Source organism: Musca autumnalis, unplaced genomic scaffold (genome assembly GCF_047663935.1).
Source record: "Musca autumnalis isolate F117 unplaced genomic scaffold, ASM4766393v1 scaffold_1, whole genome shotgun sequence".
In the NCBI taxonomy this organism is placed as follows: domain Eukaryota; kingdom Metazoa; phylum Arthropoda; class Insecta; order Diptera; family Muscidae; genus Musca; species Musca autumnalis.
In genome coordinates this window covers 295955576-295974473 of record NW_027411644.1, presented here as the reverse complement: position 1 = coordinate 295974473, position 18898 = coordinate 295955576, and the positions used below count along the sequence as shown (strand labels likewise).

Here is an 18898-nt window from a genome sequence, read left to right as displayed (position 1 = left end):
CATCAATATTCAATTAGAGATGGCGTTATAGCACACTCTTTAATATTAATAATTATTTTGGGTGCCACCTTGGTGCAATGGTATCCACGCCCGCCTTGCACACAGAAGTTCGGGGGTTCGATTCCCCGGCCAGGCAACATCAACAATTTTTCAACGGTGGCAAAATACCCCTCAGTAATGTTGGCGACATTTCCTGAGTATTTCAGCCTTAAAAAACTTCTCCACAAGTGGAGTCATAAGACACGCCGTTCGGACACGGCGATAAACAGTAGGTCCCATATCATTGAGCTTAAATATGAATCGGGGTGCACTCATTGATATGAAAGAAGTCTCCCTTGTCTCGTATGGGATGTTGTGGAACAATAGAAATGATTTATTTGTTTTATATTTAAAGTACATTTTATTTTTATCTCAAAATATACCTATCCTTATTTGTCATAAAATATTTGTGACCATAGGAAAAAATTACAATTCCCTTGAAAATTCTTGGAAAAGCAAAAGAAAATAATAATAAAATGTTTGCAATATTTCAAAGGAAAATATATTCCCCACTTTTATAACACCTCAGAGATAACAAACAGATTACCTGGTTGTGAGCAAAATAATTCATTGTTTTCCCTCCGTTTTTATTTTATTATTATTTTTTTATTAAGAGCCATTTATAAATCCTCACTTAGAGATGAAAAGAAATTCAAGAAAATAGCCTTGAAGTAGAAATTCACATTGGCGTCAGCGCTGGATGGCAAACACGTGTCGTATCCGGCAAAGCAGCGAAAACATGAAATGAAACCAAAGGAACATAAAGAAAGCCAGCCAAAAGAAACCCCAAAGACTACTTACTATTTAGCTTGGCTAAATGGTCAAACCATAAACTATACTGCAGGAAATAAGCAATTTTTTCCGCAGGAGAAAAAAAACGTCTATCGATTATTTTCCTTTGCGTAAGCTGGCTGGCTGTCCCAGAAAAAAAATAGCAAACAGTTATGTTATCCAGGCCACTATTTAAGCATTATGGAAATCCTCAAAAACAGTTTTTTTTTTTTGGCTTTGAAGTTGTATGTATTGCTGGAATTAGTTACTGGCATATTTCATCAGTGTTTCGGGGTAATATTGGCATTTGAGGTTGTGCTAAGTGTACCAACTGTCGCTGCTGCTGTTGCAACATTTGTAGGTTATCACTTAACCTAAACCGGGTGGTGCTGGTGATGGTAATTCAGAGTCAGCAATGTAAAAAATGTAAACACATACACATGGCCCTCAGCCTCTGTATTATGTCCCTAGCTATCAAACAGCATCCATGCAAAGAACCAAAAACAAAACTTGGTGGGGGGAGAAAGGGGTAAATGGGTCAGTTTGTAGTTTTTTTGCTTTTTGTAACTGGGTATGCGTAATTTCTTCCACAATTACATAGAAGTTTGTAGTGTAGTGTAGTCACACCACAGAAGTCCTTCAAGTTGTAAAGTGCTCTGGCTTTGGAAGTTTGTTTTTAGGATATTTTCTCTCTTTCTGCTTTACGATTTTCATTCTTGTAAAATTAGATGCACATCTGTATGGGTCCACCGCTCTCTCTCTCTCTCTCTGTTTGGCTTGACAAATAGCAAGTGAAGAGAAATGGAAAGAAACCAGCCAACAAATGTGGCTTCATTCTAGATGTGGCATGAAATGAGTTTAAATTTCCAAACCCCTAAACCAGGCAGGAGGAGGACATTATTATGCGTGCGTGTACATACACGCCATCATTTGTGTGATAGAGTACTTGCAAAGCAGAGCTTGACATTTAGTTGATAGTACAAGAGGACTGGTAGGTTGGGATTGGGGAATTTTTTAATAATTGTATGTTGGGTCAACAAAATGGGGTGGCTGCCATAATTATATTTGCCACATTATTTTGAAATGAATGTAATTTGATGTGTGTGTCTGTGTTCGTATGTATGCCTGTGACCGTGTGAAATATATGTTTTCTGGAAAAGTGACCCCTTTTTTAGAATATTTTTTCTCCCTTTTCAACTGTTTTAATCTTCTTTACATTAATTTCCTGTAAATTTGCGGAAAGTTGGTATAATGACTTTGTGTATTTAAGTTTATTAGCTTTTCTTGGCTCTTATCGTTTGAAGGAAGAAAACACACTCACACACTTAAACTTTATGTGGAGCTTGTATCCATATAAATATGTATAGATTTAGGCGGTAGGAGTATAACAAAGGGATTTTTTCTTCAGGATTTTAGACAAGCTGGTCACTTTCAGATGTGAAAGCCTTAGATTTTTTATTAAATGAAAAAATACGCAAAACCAAAATGGCTTATAAAGTTTAAAGGTATTTTGACATGATTTTGACTGCATACTTTTAGGAGAAATACAAAAAACCGTATATAATTCAACCGTAAAATCCTTGAACCTGTTTCTTTTTGGAAAACAAGTAAAGAAGTTCCCACCGAAGAAGTAAAAAAATACGTTTTATTATTTTTTTGGAATGGATGCATTAGGCTCATAAATGTATATAACTTGGTTTAAGTGCCTAGTTTTAGGAGATTTCACAAATTGGATATTGTAAATTGGATATTTGGGTTGGTTGCATACTCTTAGGCTCATAGTTGTTATAACGTGCTTTCACGTACATACTTTTAGGAGATTTCAAAAAAATTGGATATTGCCTATGCAAAATGTGTAGGCCATTTTGGACTGCTTGGAGGGTATTTTCCTACGTAAGTGGTAATCTGAGAAAGTCATTGTCATGGTGAAGTCCCCAGATAAGGTCAGGGGTAATCCTCGATTTTATCGCTGCATCATTCCTTTTACAGGACTCGACAAGAATGGCAGTTTGGTGCGAAGCCATCACATACTGAAGAAGACGCATGCCTGCATGTTAACCTCGGTGTAGCTGAGTCAAGTCGGTTGTATATTAATATGATTTTAAGAGTGTTTTTGACTACCTTTATTGGTCAAAGGTTTTTGCTCGTATAGGGTTAATAGGATGCCAGAAGATCAAGCTTGGGCAAAGCTATTGCACAAATCGTTTGGCTGGTTCAAACAATAATGTATTCAAGAATTTTGTTCTCTGGAGTTCATCTTAAGTCCAATTATTTGGAACTTATTTATGGATCCACTGCTGCAACAACTTAATTCACTTTGCAAGTTGTGTGATTTTGCTGATGACTTGTTTATTCTGATTGAGGCTCAATATTGTTCAGAAATGGAGCAGTTGTGCTAGGGAATGATCTCATTTGTTGCCCAGGTCTCCACATTATCCCGCAATCGACATCAAAGTGTTTTATTTGAGGGTGGAGACTTTTTTATGATGTTGGCTTGTCTGCCTTTATGCCCCAAGGTGTCTACTGAAGCCATGCATATATTGTTATGTGTCTCCCTTTTAGCCAAGAGAGATTTACCTTAAATCCCCCCTGTTTTGAAGAGTTTGGGTGTCAATGTTCGCAAGGACCACAAGTTAAAATGGCCTTTATTTCGGATTTCTGTAGACCTCACTAGCTCTCCTCATGGCAAACTCCCCGTGTCGCAAACCTAAAATAACTCTGTTACGAGATCTCACCAGAGGTCATTTTCTGGTACTACAGAATTGTGGAACCTCTACACTCCACCATGTCAACACAGATCTTTTAGATCTTGTCGGTATGGGGCACCTTCAAACTTAATCGATTGCCATTCGCCAGAGTGGAAGATGTGGATGGACCTGGTCCATGTTAATGTGGCTTAGTTTTTCCTACTTTACATGTTCCAAATACGTACATATAGGACATGCGGCAAGGCCTTTGTTCTGGATTAAAAGTGAGCATTTTTGTCTAAAAATGGATTCGTAATTCAGTAAAATGTACAGTACCTTGATTCCTACTGTCCCTACCTACTATCTGCCAAGCAACGGAAGCCAATAACTGCATAATGTACCATTATACGAGAAATGCAGTGTCAATTTCCATTGGAAATTAACACAAATGACCTCCCTTTGTCTTAGATTTGGTTTGTGAGTAGATGAGGACAGTAGGAAGCCGTTATTTTGTTAGAAATTATATTTTAGGGAGATTGGACGTAGACCCTACTTTCTTGATTAGAAGCAACCATTTTAGTCCAAAAATTGGAATCGTAACACAGCAAATAAAAGTCTCCCTTAGTCATGCAGTTCTTCACATGGTCAACTAGTTCTTCACATGGTCAACTCCCCCGGTCGCAAACTGCAAATAACTCTGTTACGAGATCTCACCAGAGGTCACTTTTCTGGTACTACAGAATTGTGGAACCTCAACACAGATCTTTTAAATCTTGTCGGTATGGGACACCTTCTAACACCTTCTAACAAGAACTGCATAATGTACCATTACAGCAGAAATGCAGAGTCATTTTCTCTTGAAAATCAACTCAAATGACCTCCCTTTGTAATAGCTTTGGTTTGTGAGTAGATGAGGACAGTAGGAATGCCGTTATTTTGTTAGAAATTCTATTTTAGGGCAATTGGACGTAGGCCCTATTTTCTTGATTAGTAGCAAGCATTTTAGTCCAAATTTTGGATTCATAATTCTTAAAATGTGCAGTAACTTGATTCCTACTGTCCATACGTACTACCTGCCAAGTATCTGAAGTCAAGAACTGTATAATATTGGTTTCGTAATTCAGTAAAATGTACAGTATCTTGATTCCTACTGTCCCTACCTACTATCTGCCAAACAACGGAAACCAAGAACTCAATAATGTACCGTTATAGCAGAAATGCAGTGTCCTTTCCCTTGGAAATCAACTCAAATGACCTCCCTTTGTCTTAGCTTTGGTTTGTGAGTAGATGAGAACAGTAGGAATACCGTTATTTTGTAAGAAATTATATTTTAGGGAAATTGAACGTGGACCCTATTTTCGGTATTAGGAGCAAGCATTTTAGTCCAAAATTTGGATTCGTAATTCAGTAAAATGTACAGTGACTTGATTCCTACTGTCCTATCTGCCAAACAGGGATGTCAAGAACTGCACATTGCGCCTTTATAGCACAAATTTAGTGCCGCATTCCCTGGAAATCCACTCAAATAATCTTCCTTTGTCTTAGCTTTGGGTTGTGAGTAGATGAGGATAGTAGGAATGCCGTTTTTAATTTTGTTACAAATTACTTTTTTGGTAAATCGGACGTAAGTATGTCTTAAAGCTCTTGCAAATATTATAAATAAGAAATATTATGAAGAAATCGAACCCAGGACAGAACGCCGTCTTTAAGAAAGTTGTTAAAATTAAAACCTACGAAACTTCTACGGTTCTTGTCCTACTAAACACAGCAAGTCTGTTAGGAAGATGTATTTGTTCATAATCTTATTTTCTTGATAAAAAACAGCCCTGTTTCTTGATTAGAAGCATTCATTTTAGTCTAAATTTGGATTCGTAATTTGGTAAAATGTACACTAACTTGATTCCTACTGTCCCTAACTACTATCTGCAAGCAACGGAAGCCAAGAACTGCACCATGTGCCATTATAGCACAACTTCAGTGTAACTTTCCTTTGGAAATCCACTCAAATAACCTTATTTTTTCTTTGCTTTAGGTTGTGAGTATATGAGGACAGTAGGAATTCCGTTAATTTTGTCAGAAATGACATTTTAAGGAAATGGGACATACGTATGTCTTAAAGCTGTTGCAAATATAATTAATAATAAATGTTATGAAGAAACCCATCAACAGAACCCCCGTCTTTAAGAAAGTTATTTAAATTGAAACCAACGAAATTCCTACTGTTCATGTCCTACTACATATAATTTAGTACCTGATACATAGGGCATGTTTATATTTTTTTAGTGAAAAGTAGGCAACTTCGTCATTTAGTAGAAGGGGTCAGTAGGATTCCCGTTCGGACATTCTTTTAGGGCAGGGACGAGCTTCTTTGCAAAGACAGTATAGTGAGGGCGCCTACTGAGTTGTTTTTGCATTTGCTTCTCTCTCACTCTTACAGTGTAAGTGAATGAAAACACACAATAAACAGCATGTGCTTGTTGTTTTCTTCACTCATACATATACACATACTAAACCATTGATGGAAATTCTTGGCCGACACTGATTTAGGGATATAAAACTTCAGTAAATCGTAAAACTTCATATAAATTGAATAAATATTAAAAAGAAAACAGTCAACATAACCCTCCGTATTCAATAAAGTTACTAAAATCAAAGCCTACGAAATTCCTACTGTCAATGGCCTACTATAGGTTGAACCTATAAGAAACGGAACGTTTATTTGTAAACTCAACGATTTTATCTTTGCTAGGTCCACTAACTTGGTTAGGCTTTGTAATTTAGTAGAAGGGGACAGTAGGATACATTCATATCATTTATTTTCGAGTTTCCAAATAAATTTTAAAACTCTACTAAATAGTAGAAAACCCATGATTATCGAACTTAATTTTATGAAAATTTTGGAATGTTATTTGTTGTAACAAGACAAGGTAAATTTTCTTGGTTAAAATAGTTTTTTTTTTTTGATTTAGTAAAAGAGGACAGTAGGAATCTCGTTGAAACATTCATATACATATTTCTTAAGTTCGAAAAAAATTCAAAACTGTACTAAAAAGTAGAAAATGCATGAGGAACTTAATTTTATTAAAACTCTTGAATGTTATTTGTTGGAACTAGACAAGTTAAATTTTCTTGGTTAAAATAGGGTTTTTATTTAGTAGAAGAGGACAGTAGGAATCTCGTTGGAATATGCATATACATATTTTTAAGTTCGAAAAAATTAAAATTTTTTCTAAAAGGTAGAAAATGCATGATTCTCGAATCTAAATTCATATTTTTCACAATTTTTCAGCTACACAATACATCTTTCAACTATCTTCTTGGTTAAAGTAGGTTTTCTGATTTAGTAGAAGGGGAAAGTAGGAATCTCGTTGAGACAATCATATACAGTGGCGGCCATATAATTAAGAACGACATCGTATTAAAAAGTATTTGACTTGCTACGTTCCAAATATTTGAATATTTATATGGAACAAAATTTATAAATAAAGCACACGGTAAGCACTTCCAAATAAAGCCAAAACATGTTTTAATTCTCCCTCGTTTATACGAAAGAAACCACGATTTATTAAAATAGTCATAAATCGACCTGGCCACATAATTAAGAACGATATAAGTGAAGGTTACTTTAAGGTAATTTTCATACACAATATGTGAATATATCGTTATGTCTTTTAGAAATCGGTTACTTTGATTCATTTTTAGTATCAAATGTCCTTCAATGGTACATATTATTGCGTCTAAGTTTGATAACTAGGGCATACCTAACGTTTTCAAAAATTTGCCCATAATTTGACGAATTTATTTTATTTTTGGGATCTAAAGCCACAGCTTTGGCTTCCTCTCATTCCCTCGATGACGCTCTAAACGATACCCTGTGTTTGTCGTTCCATAGTCGGCGCTTACTTACCCTTAAATTGGCTTTTATCCCACTTCTTTGAGTCCTTTACGAGGAAATTGTCTGGGAAATAGTTTCGTATGAGCCATTTTCACCTTATAAATCGGCAGGATTGTTGTCTGCAGATGGTAGACAGGAAATAAAAAAATTATTTCGTTTTGTACAAAAAATTGCCCTAACGGTACACCGAACAAAAATGAAAGGTTTAATATTTTGAAAGATTTCATTGCACGATGTCTTTGTGGGTGTGGTAGGCATAGTTATGTAAGACTTTTTATTCAATGAAGCTCATATTAATATCAAAACCAGTCAAATCAATAATTTTTATGGATGAAAATACAATTTTTGTATAAACTAATATCTGATGTACATACACAAAATTATTGTGGAATTCGAGCATTCAAAACATTATGTTAATTAATGTTATATTCGGTGTAAAATTCTTCCAATTTTTGTATAGACCTTATATTATTGTTTCATTTCCTGTCTACTACCTTCAGACAAAAATCCTACCGCTTTATAAGGTGGAAATGGCTCTTACGAAACTATTTCCCAGACAATTCCCTCGTAAAGGACTCAAAGAAGTGGGATAAAAGCCAATTTAAGGGTAAGTAAGCGCCAACTATGGAACGACAATCACAGGGTATCGTTTAGAGCGTCAGCGAGGGAATGAGAGGAAGCAAAAACTGTGGCTTTAGATCCCAAAAATAAAATAAATTCGTCAAATTATCGGCAAATTTTGGAAAACGTTATGTATGCCCTAATTATCAAACTTAGACGCAATAATATGTACCATTGAAGGACATTTGATACTAAAAATGAATCAAAGTAACCGATTTCTAAAATACATAACTATATATTCACATATTATGTATGAAAATTACCTTAAAGTAACCTTTACTTATATCGTTCCTAATTATGTGGCCAGGTCGATTTATGGCTATTTTAATAAATCGTGGTTTCTTTCGTATAAACGAGGGAGAATTAAAACATGTTTTGGCTTTATTTGAAAGTGCTTACCGTGTACTTTATTTACAAATTTTGTTCCATATAAATATTCAAATATTTGGAACGTAGCAAATCAAATACTTTTTAATACGATGTCGTTCTTAATTATATGGCCGCCACTGTATGTTTTAGGTTTAAAATAAATGCCAAAACAACTCTAAAGAAATAAAAAATACTTGATTTGCGATTTCCTAAAAATCTGAACATTTATTTTTCAGAATTTTATCAAAAAATCCAAGAATATTGTACTTTATAGAAGGGGTCAGTAGGAATTTCGTCCTACTATTTGCGCTTTTAAGGTCAAAACATGTTATTAATTCGTATTAATTCTCGATCTAAAAATGTTTTTTAAAAATATGCTTTATTTTCAGAATTATATCAAAAAAAAAATTACAAAAAAATATATATATAAAGCTTAAAAAGCGCTAACCAAAAAAATACACACTATGAAAACACAAAGATGATAGTAAACACTGAAAACGATTGAACGATTTGATCGTGGAGCATGAAAAATACTGCTTATATTGAACGATTGTTGAACGATCGATTGATTGATTGAACGATTGGTTATGCGGCGAGAGTTAAAATGAGGCGGCACAATGTTTGAGAGATAATAAAAATCGCTGAGATATAATTGAGTTATTGGCGATGTAAGTTCATAGAGCGAAAGATAAAAGTTGAGTTTTTATAGGAGACAAAATGTTTTTGGTATGTTGAAATTCATAATAATAAAACACTTTGTTGATATATATATATTTAATAATTATGTTATATAATGATTTAATATTTATATAATAAAATATATATAGATTTGTTTTTTTAAATATAATAAGAGAGCTTTTCTTGTAGGTTGATTAATGAATTCGAAAAAAAAAACATAAATTTGAAATGATAACTAGAGAGATAACGATATAGTGAGAGCAAATGAAACGATCAATGATTGATTGATAGAGAGATAGAATTTCTTTTTTTTTTTTCAAATATTACACAAGAAGAAATCATATTGGAAAAAAAGTTAAATCATAGAACAAGAGAGAAAAAGAGAGCTCTTTACAAGTTACAACAGTTGTTGTTGTTGCTCTCTCACAACAAACTGAACAGAAAACAACAGAAAAAAAAAACAAAAACTTACCAGAACTGAAATGGGAGCGTTTGGATTGTTCATTTTCTGGATCGGTATCAAGTGGTCTTTTTCTAGAGTCACCAATTTCAGGGCTGGGGCAAGTTTCCATGGTAGCGTCTTCGGCCATTATGATGGGAATTTTGATGGTTTTAACGATAACGATGGCGAGAGAGAATCTAGTTTAAACCTCTCTGGTTGGGCGATTGTTTTGAAATGTTTGTTTTTTTTTTTTTGGATTTGTTTTGATCTGGATGATGATTCAAATAGCTCTGACGGTGGTTGGTGGTTTTGGTGGCGTTGGTGGTTGTGGTGGATATTGGTGTTGGTTTTGCTTGTATTTTTTTGGGATGAACGAACGATTTTGAGATGCTAAATCGTCACAACAGAGCGAAATATTTGTATAAAGAGAGAGATAGATATATTTTAAAGAGCAACAGCTATAGGGAGCTTTGAATTACAGCAATGATGAGAGCGTAATAAGCATTAACCAAAAACACAAAAAATTAGCTACACTTTGATTGATTGACTGTTTGATTGAACGATCGTTTGATTGGCCTTGATTGTTGCTTGTCTTGTGTCAGTTTGCCCCGCACTTCAGTTACTCCGGTTACTCTTAACGTAGATGATGGTAATGATGAGAAGGATTTGATCCAGTTTATTTTCGATTTAACTTTGTTGATATTTTATTATAACCACTTCAATTAATTTTCTGTTTTTTTCTCTTTTCAGCAGTCGTATGCTGGCTCTCTTTGGCTAACTTGTTCTGTTTTGTTTTCTTCCTTTTGCTTTTTCTTATTTAGTTAATGTTATGATCCTTGCTGTTGTTGTTGTAGTAGTTTGATTGGATGTGTGCCACACTAAATGGATTCCTCTTATGATAGTACTTTTTTTTAATTATCTGGTGATTTTGGTGAGTTCTTACAGCCTGTTTTTCTATTTCGGTATCTCTGTTAAGCAATGCAACACGCAACGAACTGTTAGATGTTGGTTATAATGCGGTATTTGTTTTGGTTTAGTCCTTCTGATAGTTTGATTGATTTGATTATTAAGGTGGTGGCAGATATATAGAGAGATAGTGGTTGTTTTGGTGGTGTGGTGACGTTTTGAATGATGACAATTTTATCGAATTTATTTCAAATATTTTTTTTGAAGTGGTAGGTGGTGGTTTGGTATTTTTAGATTTGGTTTACAGTTTGAATGGTGCGATAATTATAATTAGAGATTTTTTTGGTATTTGATACGAGTATAACGAGTATATGGAAAAAAGAAAAAAAGAAAAAAATTGTTTATGAGAAAAATGCAGCAATATAAAAGTACACACATATATATAAAAATTAAACAAACATTTAAATATCAATACAATAAATATATAAATTTAATTTACACAAAAATACATAATTTTGTTGCCATTTAATAATATAATAATTCATAGAAAAATATGGGCGTAAGAACCGTAGAAGAAAGTAAGTTGGTTGGTTTGAGAATTGGGGTTTGAAATGAAAAAAAAAGAAATTGAGAATCCTTTTGTTTGTAATTCCCCTAAAACAAAAAGGGGAGTATTTCCAAACAAAATGTCATACGGAAATCCATAATTTCCATAGGAATGAGGATTTGAAAAAAAAAATTGTCTCAAGTTTAAGGGGGAAATTAAGAAACTTAGTAGAAAGTAGAGGGGTAGGGGTGGAAATTATGAAATAGTTTTTTTTTTCTTAAATCAACAAGCAGGTGCAGCAGTGTTTCAATTACTGCAAATGACAATGAAATGACGTTATTTTGTTGACAGATCTACAACTACACATGAGCTAGCAGACAACATCAAAAGCATTTCGATTGATTGACTTGACCTAACTTGATTATGATGACAACAACATCAAACAATATGAAATGTTAATAATTTAGTTTTGAGAATTTTTTCAATGTATTTTTTACATATGCAATTGTATGTTGGTATGTCGGTTTTAATGATTAAACAAATATGGTTGGTTGATATGTACATTCCATATGATTTGATGGTATGAATCATAACTTATTTCTAAAAAATAATCTGCTATTCTAAAAATATTTCAAGACGTATACGGATTGAGAGGAGTTAGTTTCTTAAACTAAAGTCTTTATTTCTTAATATATAAAATCTAAAAAATGCATATTTATTTTTTACATTCCAGAAAAAGACTCCATACGAGACCAATTTCAAATAGTGGGAAGCAATCTAAATAATTAATATTTTGTTTTTGAAACCATTTGCTCACTTTAAAATTGTCACGTATTTACTCTTATTTGTCACTTATTTTGAAGTATAGTAAAATATGTGGTAAAAATTTCAAGTCGAACGGAACAAAATTATGATGTGAGATACGAACGTTGGGAATATCTAGCTCGAAAACGATATTCAAAATATAGTTAATTTAAAGAAAAATTATTCCTACTGTCCTTACCTATCTATTTCCTCTCACAATTAAGGCAAATATTTTCTCGTATGGCCATTACCTAAATTAATTTGTCATACACTTCCCCTAGCCCTTTAACATTGTCCAAAGTGTGGAAAATTTAAGGAAAGGGATGAGCAACAATTTCTATGTCTTGATTCCTACAGTCCTTAACTACTATCTACATAAGAATATAAACCTACAACTGAACAAAGTTCCCTTCTTACAGCACAAATTCAGTGTCATTTTTTCTCTCTTGGAAATCAAGTCAAATAAAATCTATTTGTTTAGGTTGTGAGTAGACGAGGACAGTAGGAATGCCGTTAAGGGGTTATAGCCACTTGCAAATTTTATTTCTACACAAAAATATAGCGAAATTCTAAAAAAAAATTCAAGACGAGTATAACAAGTATACGAATTGAGAGGAGTTAGTTTCTTATGTTAAAGTCCATATTAATTAATATATAAAATCTAAAAAATGTGTATACTATTTATTTTTTTAGATTCTATAGAAAATCTCCATTAATAGTTGGAACTAGGATTTAAAGCACCCTAAATAATCTCTAAATGAATATATATGTATATTTTTCATACATAGGGTTGAATCCATTTCTCATCTTAAAAGTGGCTCGTATTTGTCACTTGTTGTATGTGGTAAAAATTTCAAATATCACGGAACAAAACTGATTGTGTGAGATATGAGCGTTGGAAGCAAAAACTCCATGCCCATTAGAGCCGTTTTTGTAAAAAAAAACGATATTCAAAATATAGTTATTTTTAAGAAAATATAGGGAAAATAATTATTCCTACTGTCCCTACCTATCTATTGCGTGTCACGGTAGACATCCATAAAAGACAACGACTTCCTCGAAAGTAATCACTATTAATTATTTATTCAGGCCATTTTCCTAGGACCCTTAAAATTGTCAACAGTAGGGAAATTTCAATGAAAGGTCCAGTAAAATTTACCATAACTTGATTCCTACTGTCCCTATCTACTATCTACATAACAATTGAAAAAAATAACTGAACAATTTTACCCCTACTGAGCACAAATTCAGTATGATTTTTTTCTTAGAAATATATAAAATCTAAAATCTAAAAAAATATATTTTTCCTTACTAGACAAGGACGTCAATAGAGAACAATTTCAAATATGTGATGGAGGGATTCAAAGCTTAGATAGCTTGATCTTTTAAAGAAAATATTTGTTCAAACATAAATGCGAACCCTTTTCTCATTTTAAAAGTGTATTATGGGGTTAAAAAAATCAATCCAAATTTATTTATTTATTTACTCTTTATTTATTTAGTTTTATTTATTTATTTATTTATTTTATATTTATTTATTTTATATTTATATTTTGATTTATTTATTAATTTATTTTTTGTTTGTAATTAAACATATTTTTGCTTGAATCTCATGTTCCATCCCTGCTGAGCCAGCATTTCCCACCCAAGAAAACATGTATAAACCATTTGCTTTACTATAAATGTCTTATAAGATTCCCAGATTTTTCCAACCCCCTAATAAACCCACTCATTCAAAAAATTCACATCATTGACTTAAAGGGGGATTTTCTTCTCTTTACTACACTGTCAAATAGATTTTTCAAATTTTCCACAGTTCTACAAATGTAACGAAATGCATTCCTATGCCAGCACACTCTCTGCCACAAATAACAATCCACCCCCTTTCATTCCCATAAGCGGCAACTATAAAAAAAGAAGACATTAAATTATGTTGTTGATTACAGTGATGACGCCATAGACGTCCATCTTCCACAACATGAAATAAAGAAAAAAAAGTCAATTGAATCGAAAACTATTTGAAAAGAATCACTAAAGATGTACGTACATCCAACCATATGGGGTATCTGCATGTCTTCAATAAAACGGACTTTGATTGAAATGCGGGCTATCTTTAATAGGGGTTGAAGTAAGTCGGGGGACTAGTTTGCCAATAATGATGGTGATGACGCTCTTCTATTGAATGAAATACACAGAAAACAAATTCTATGTATTATGTTCTCAATGGAAATATTATTAATCAAACAATGTGTGTGTGCATGTGTTTACACAAAGATTTCTATCATAATCCTCCCCCCAGGGGAGGCAATCAATTGATCCACATTATATGTCGCAATGAAATTATAACAGTGTCCATAAGTCACAGAGCGTAATGAAATTGAAAATAACGCACAGAAAAAAACCCGCATTATAACTTTAAAAATGTCAAAGGTTAAATTATGCTGAGATTTTGTAAATGATGTATGAATTGCTATGGGAAAATAAATGTTCCACAAGGAGGGGCATTATTTATTGCTTTGGGAAATTTAAAAAAAATCTAATTTTTTCAAAACTCCAAACGGTATTTTTCAAAGATTTGTTTGATATTCTGATTTGAGGATTTATTAAATTGAAACATTAAAATATTAATTTCTAAGCTCTATTTCTACATAATGACACTTTTAAATAATCTCTTTAAGAAACTTAGAGAAGATCCTCTGAAAATATTTTCTAACACTTAAAGACTTTTTGCAAAGGCCTTTTTAAGAGAACTTGAGAGGATTGTTTGAAACGATATTCTGTCGCCCGTTTAAAATAGTTTTCCATTTGTAGATGCCGCTCTAAATAGGTTTTCTTTCTATAGATAATATTTTGAAAAGATATTTTGTCTGGCAGTTCTAGATTATCATCTTTATGTAAAGATAAACATTTTCTACAAAATTACAATTTCGGAATTACTTTACCTATATACGACCTTCTGAAAGGTGTATTTTATTTAAGGAGGACCCTTTGAAACGATATTCGTTTCAATAGTCGGTAGTCGTCCGTTGAAATAGTCCTCCTTCCATAGATAACGCTTTAATAGGTCTTCCTTACAAAGAAGACCTTTCGAATAGATTTTCCGTCTTGTGGCTTTTCAATTAACCTTTGTCCTTCTATGTAAAGAGAAATATAGGAAAAGTTTTTCAACTATTAAATGTTTATTCAATTTCTCCATACCGCTCTAGAGTGACTTCTTTGTATAGAAAACCGCTTAGGATGAGGCTTCATTTTATAGAGAACCACTTTAAAGGGGAACTTCTTTATATAAAATAAAAAGGACATATTTAGATGGATTTCTACATATAGAAACCCCCTTTAGAGGTTATTTAACCTATTAGTGAGGCTTTTGTATAAAGACGATCCCTAAAGACCACTCCACACTGGTCCCAACCTGCGACAAAAATCGAAAAATCGATATCAGCAAATCTCTGCGACAATTCAGCAAATTGTCTCAAACATATCATATTTTAATATTCCAGCACTGTTTTTGTAATTTATAACGGCTTTTAACAAAACAAAACAGAAGAAGTTGACATTTACGTATGATCTCTTAAAAACTTTAAAAACATCAGTAAGGTTGTGACTTCTTACAAAGCAAGTAATTCAAAATTGAAAGGATAAAATTATTTTTTTCGAAATGGAAGTTTTAGCACAAGGTTTTCTAATTACTTTTACATAAAAATTTGTACACATTATTCGCATAAAATGTGCTGGAAATCACAAATTTTTTATAATACATTTTTGTGGATTTTTCGTTACAGTGAATATGCCGTATTACTGTATTCTCAGTTTCTTCGTTGTTTTGTGTTTTAAATGTTTGTTTTGGTTTTTTTCTTTAAAGATTTAGACATTTTTGTTTTGGGATCTACTTATGAGTGTATTTTTTACATTTGTATATTTTTGATATATGTATGATGCTACATATAATATGAAAAACAAGTGAAAGTGTAAAGTTCGGTCGCACCGAACTTTATTATATCCCCTACCATGAAATATTCTGACCTCAAATGAAATAATTAGTTTCCTTTCCTGTCCACGATACCAGTCGGAGACGTTTTTTGATCACTAAGAACTCCAAATGGCGAATTACAACCAATTCGGGCCGAAAATGTTGATAAAATCTTCAAAATACCTCAAAACCTGGACTTAAGACCACAATTTTTGGCTCAGAAGTTTTTTGATCATTGACAACTCCAAATGACAATTTACAACCAATTCGGGCCGAAAATGCTGATAAAATCTTCAAAATACCTGAAATCGGGAGGTATCGTAATAAGAGAGCTATACCGAAACCTGGTCCTAAGACCACAATTTTTGGCGCAGAAGGTTTTTGACCTTTGGGAGCCTCAAATACCAAGAGCAGCCAATTAGGGCCGAAAATGTAGATAAAAGCTTCAAAATACCTGAAATCGGGTGGTACCGCTATATGGGGGCTATAGGAAAAACTGGACCCATATTGATGATTTTTTGGCTAAAGTATTTTTTACTTATTTTTAGCATATACTGAAAAAATCAGATTGATCCGACGATTATAAATATTTATGTCGCACCTTCCCATACAAGTGGGACGACTGTGCACTCCTTTAGAGGAGCAAATATCTATAACCGACTCTGTAAACGACAGATGACACTTAAAAGGGCTTTTGTCTATAAAAGACTAATTTATGGGAATTTCTATTTATAGAAGACCCCTTTATATATACAATATTCCTTCAGTCGGGGCTGGTATTTCTAAAAGTCTTATTTTGTCTAAATAAGACCACTCAAAGGGACTTCTATCTAAATATTCTTCAGAGTCAGTCTGTAGATGGGATCCTTTAGGCAGGTTTCTGTCTATAGAAAACCTTTTTGGAAGGGCTTATATCTAAAGAAGACAACCTTTAGAGCGGTTTCTACCTATAGAAGACCTCTATAGAGGTCCTTTTATTTACAAAATACCAGTTTAGAGGTTATTTTATCTACACATGATTCCTTTAAATGTGATTTTATTTAAACAAGACCACTTCAGAGGGGTTTTAATCTACAGAAGATTACTTCAGGGTTCTATAGATCCCCTGAAGTAATCTTCTGTAGATTAAAACACCTTTAGACGGGCTACTTTTTTAAAAGGCCCATCTAGAGGACTGCTGTTTAAAAAAAACATACCTTAGTGCGGTTTCTAACCATGGAAAACCCTCTTGCGAGTGGCTTTTGTCTAGAGAAGACAACCTTGAGAGGGCCTGCTATCTATAGAATACCCTTTTAGAAGTCTTTCTATTTATAAAGTACTTATTTAGAGGTTCTTAAAAGGTGCTTCTCTCTACACAAGACCACTTTAGAGGGATTACAATCTACAGAAGACTCCTTTAGAGGTTTTTCTATCTACAAAAACGGGCTACTTTTTAAAAGACCCATCTAAAGGACAGCTGTTTAAAAAAACATCCGTTAGGGAGGTTTCTAACCATGAAAAAACCTCTTTCGAAGTGCTTGTGTCTAGAGAAGACAACCTTAAGAAGGCCTTCTATCTATAGAATACCCTTTTAGAAGTCTTTCTATTTATAAAGTATTTGTTTAGAAGTTCTTAAAAGGTGCTTCCGACTACACAATATCACTTTAGATGGATTTCAATCTACAGAAGACTCCTTTAGAGGTTCTTCTGTCTACAAAAACGCCTTTAAAGGCGCTTATGTCTATAAAAGAGCCCTTTAGATAGTCTTCTTTCCTAAAACGGCCCATCTAGAGACCTAGTCTTTAAAAAATATAATTTACTGAGGTTTCTACCTATGGAAAACCTCTTTGGAAAGGCTTCTATCTGGAGAATGCAACCTTTAGTGAAGCTACTATTTAAGGTCATATAATTTATATAATTCCATCTAGATAAGGTCCATTTAAAGTTGTTTTTATCTACACAAAACCGTTTTAGACGGGTCTCAATCTACAGAAGACTCATTTAGAGGTTTTCTATCTACAAAAGGCACCTTTAGAGGCGCTTCTGTCAATAGGAGAGCCCTTTACATGGGCTTCTTTCTTTAAAAGACTCATTTAGGGGACTACTCTTTAATAAAACACCCTCTCTGGAAACCCTCTTTCGAAGGGCTTCTATCTATAAAAGACCCTTTCATTCTAGTTACAAAATATTTGTTTAGAGGTCCAAACATCTTCTTACAAGGCCCCTTAAAAGGTGATTCTATCTACACAAGACCTTTTTGGAGGGGTTGCAATCTACAGAGGACTCCTATAGAAATTTTTATCTACAAAATACACCTTTAGAGACGCTTCGGTCTATAGACAAGTTCGTTGGCCGGGTTTCTTTCTTTAAAAGACCCGTCTAGAGGCCATTCTATTAACGGAAAAGACGGAAGAGGTCATTCTATTTAGAGTGGAAGGCATTGTGACTCACAAGAGAGACCATTTGCTCTAAGTGAGCGTAAATTGGTTATCCCTCACAGCCTGTGTAGATGCTAACACGTTATGAGCATCAAAAAATTTACGCTCATTGAGAGCACAAGGGAGATCCAAAAAATTTCTCTGCCTTACTCTGATCTACACAGTGTCCTTCTATCAACACAAGTGTCCCTCTATCAACACAACGTATCCTTTTGATCTGGACGCCTTTAAGGGGTCTTATATGAACCTTTTTAAAATGTGGTATTTTTTTTAAAGATAAGTCTTTGAAAGGGACTTCTATCTGTAGAAGGTCTTTCGAGGGGGCATTTGAAAGTATTTTTATCGATAGATGGACCTTTTTTTCCATCCTCTGAAATGGGGTTTAGGACATTGTGAGCCTGATGAAAGAAAATTTTGCAAATACGTATCTACTCAACTCAACTCATTTTTCTTGTTTAATCAGGCAGTAAACTGATCTATTTTATGTTTGCTTGTCGAGAAACAATAGTGTAATGTTTGTTTTTATTTTCACCCTAAAAATATGCTTTTTAATTTATCTATAAGAAATTGTTCTATTTATAATCATATATCTAAAATATAGATGACGTATAATAAAATATCTAGTTTTACTATTTGGACAGCGGTACCGATGAGGGGAACATCGTAATTCATCTTTTCACATTAATAAATCTAGATCTAGCTTTAGTTATTTTATTGAAAATTAATAATGTGATTTTCATTTTAATATTATC

At 33.3% G+C, this 18898-nt stretch overlaps 1 protein-coding gene across 39 annotated transcripts in view; it reads right to left on the bottom strand.

Annotated features, from left to right (window-relative positions):
- The window catches only part of ps (RNA-binding protein Nova-1-like protein passilla), a 309810-nt gene that overhangs the window by 113038 nt on the left and 177874 nt on the right, over positions 1 to 18898 (bottom strand). For 19 of the 39 annotated variants that reach the window (XM_073961656.1, XM_073961674.1, XM_073961685.1 and 16 more), the window contains one exon: positions 9533 to 10544. The exons of the other annotated variants lie outside the window; for them this stretch is intronic. Coding sequence is in view for 8 of the 19 variants with exons in the window: in XM_073961701.1 (XP_073817802.1) it covers positions 9533 to 9650 (118 nt within the window). In the remaining 11 variants the exon portion in view is untranslated. The remainder of the gene's footprint in view (positions 1 to 9532; positions 10545 to 18898) is intronic. 39 annotated transcript variants of the gene reach the window in all.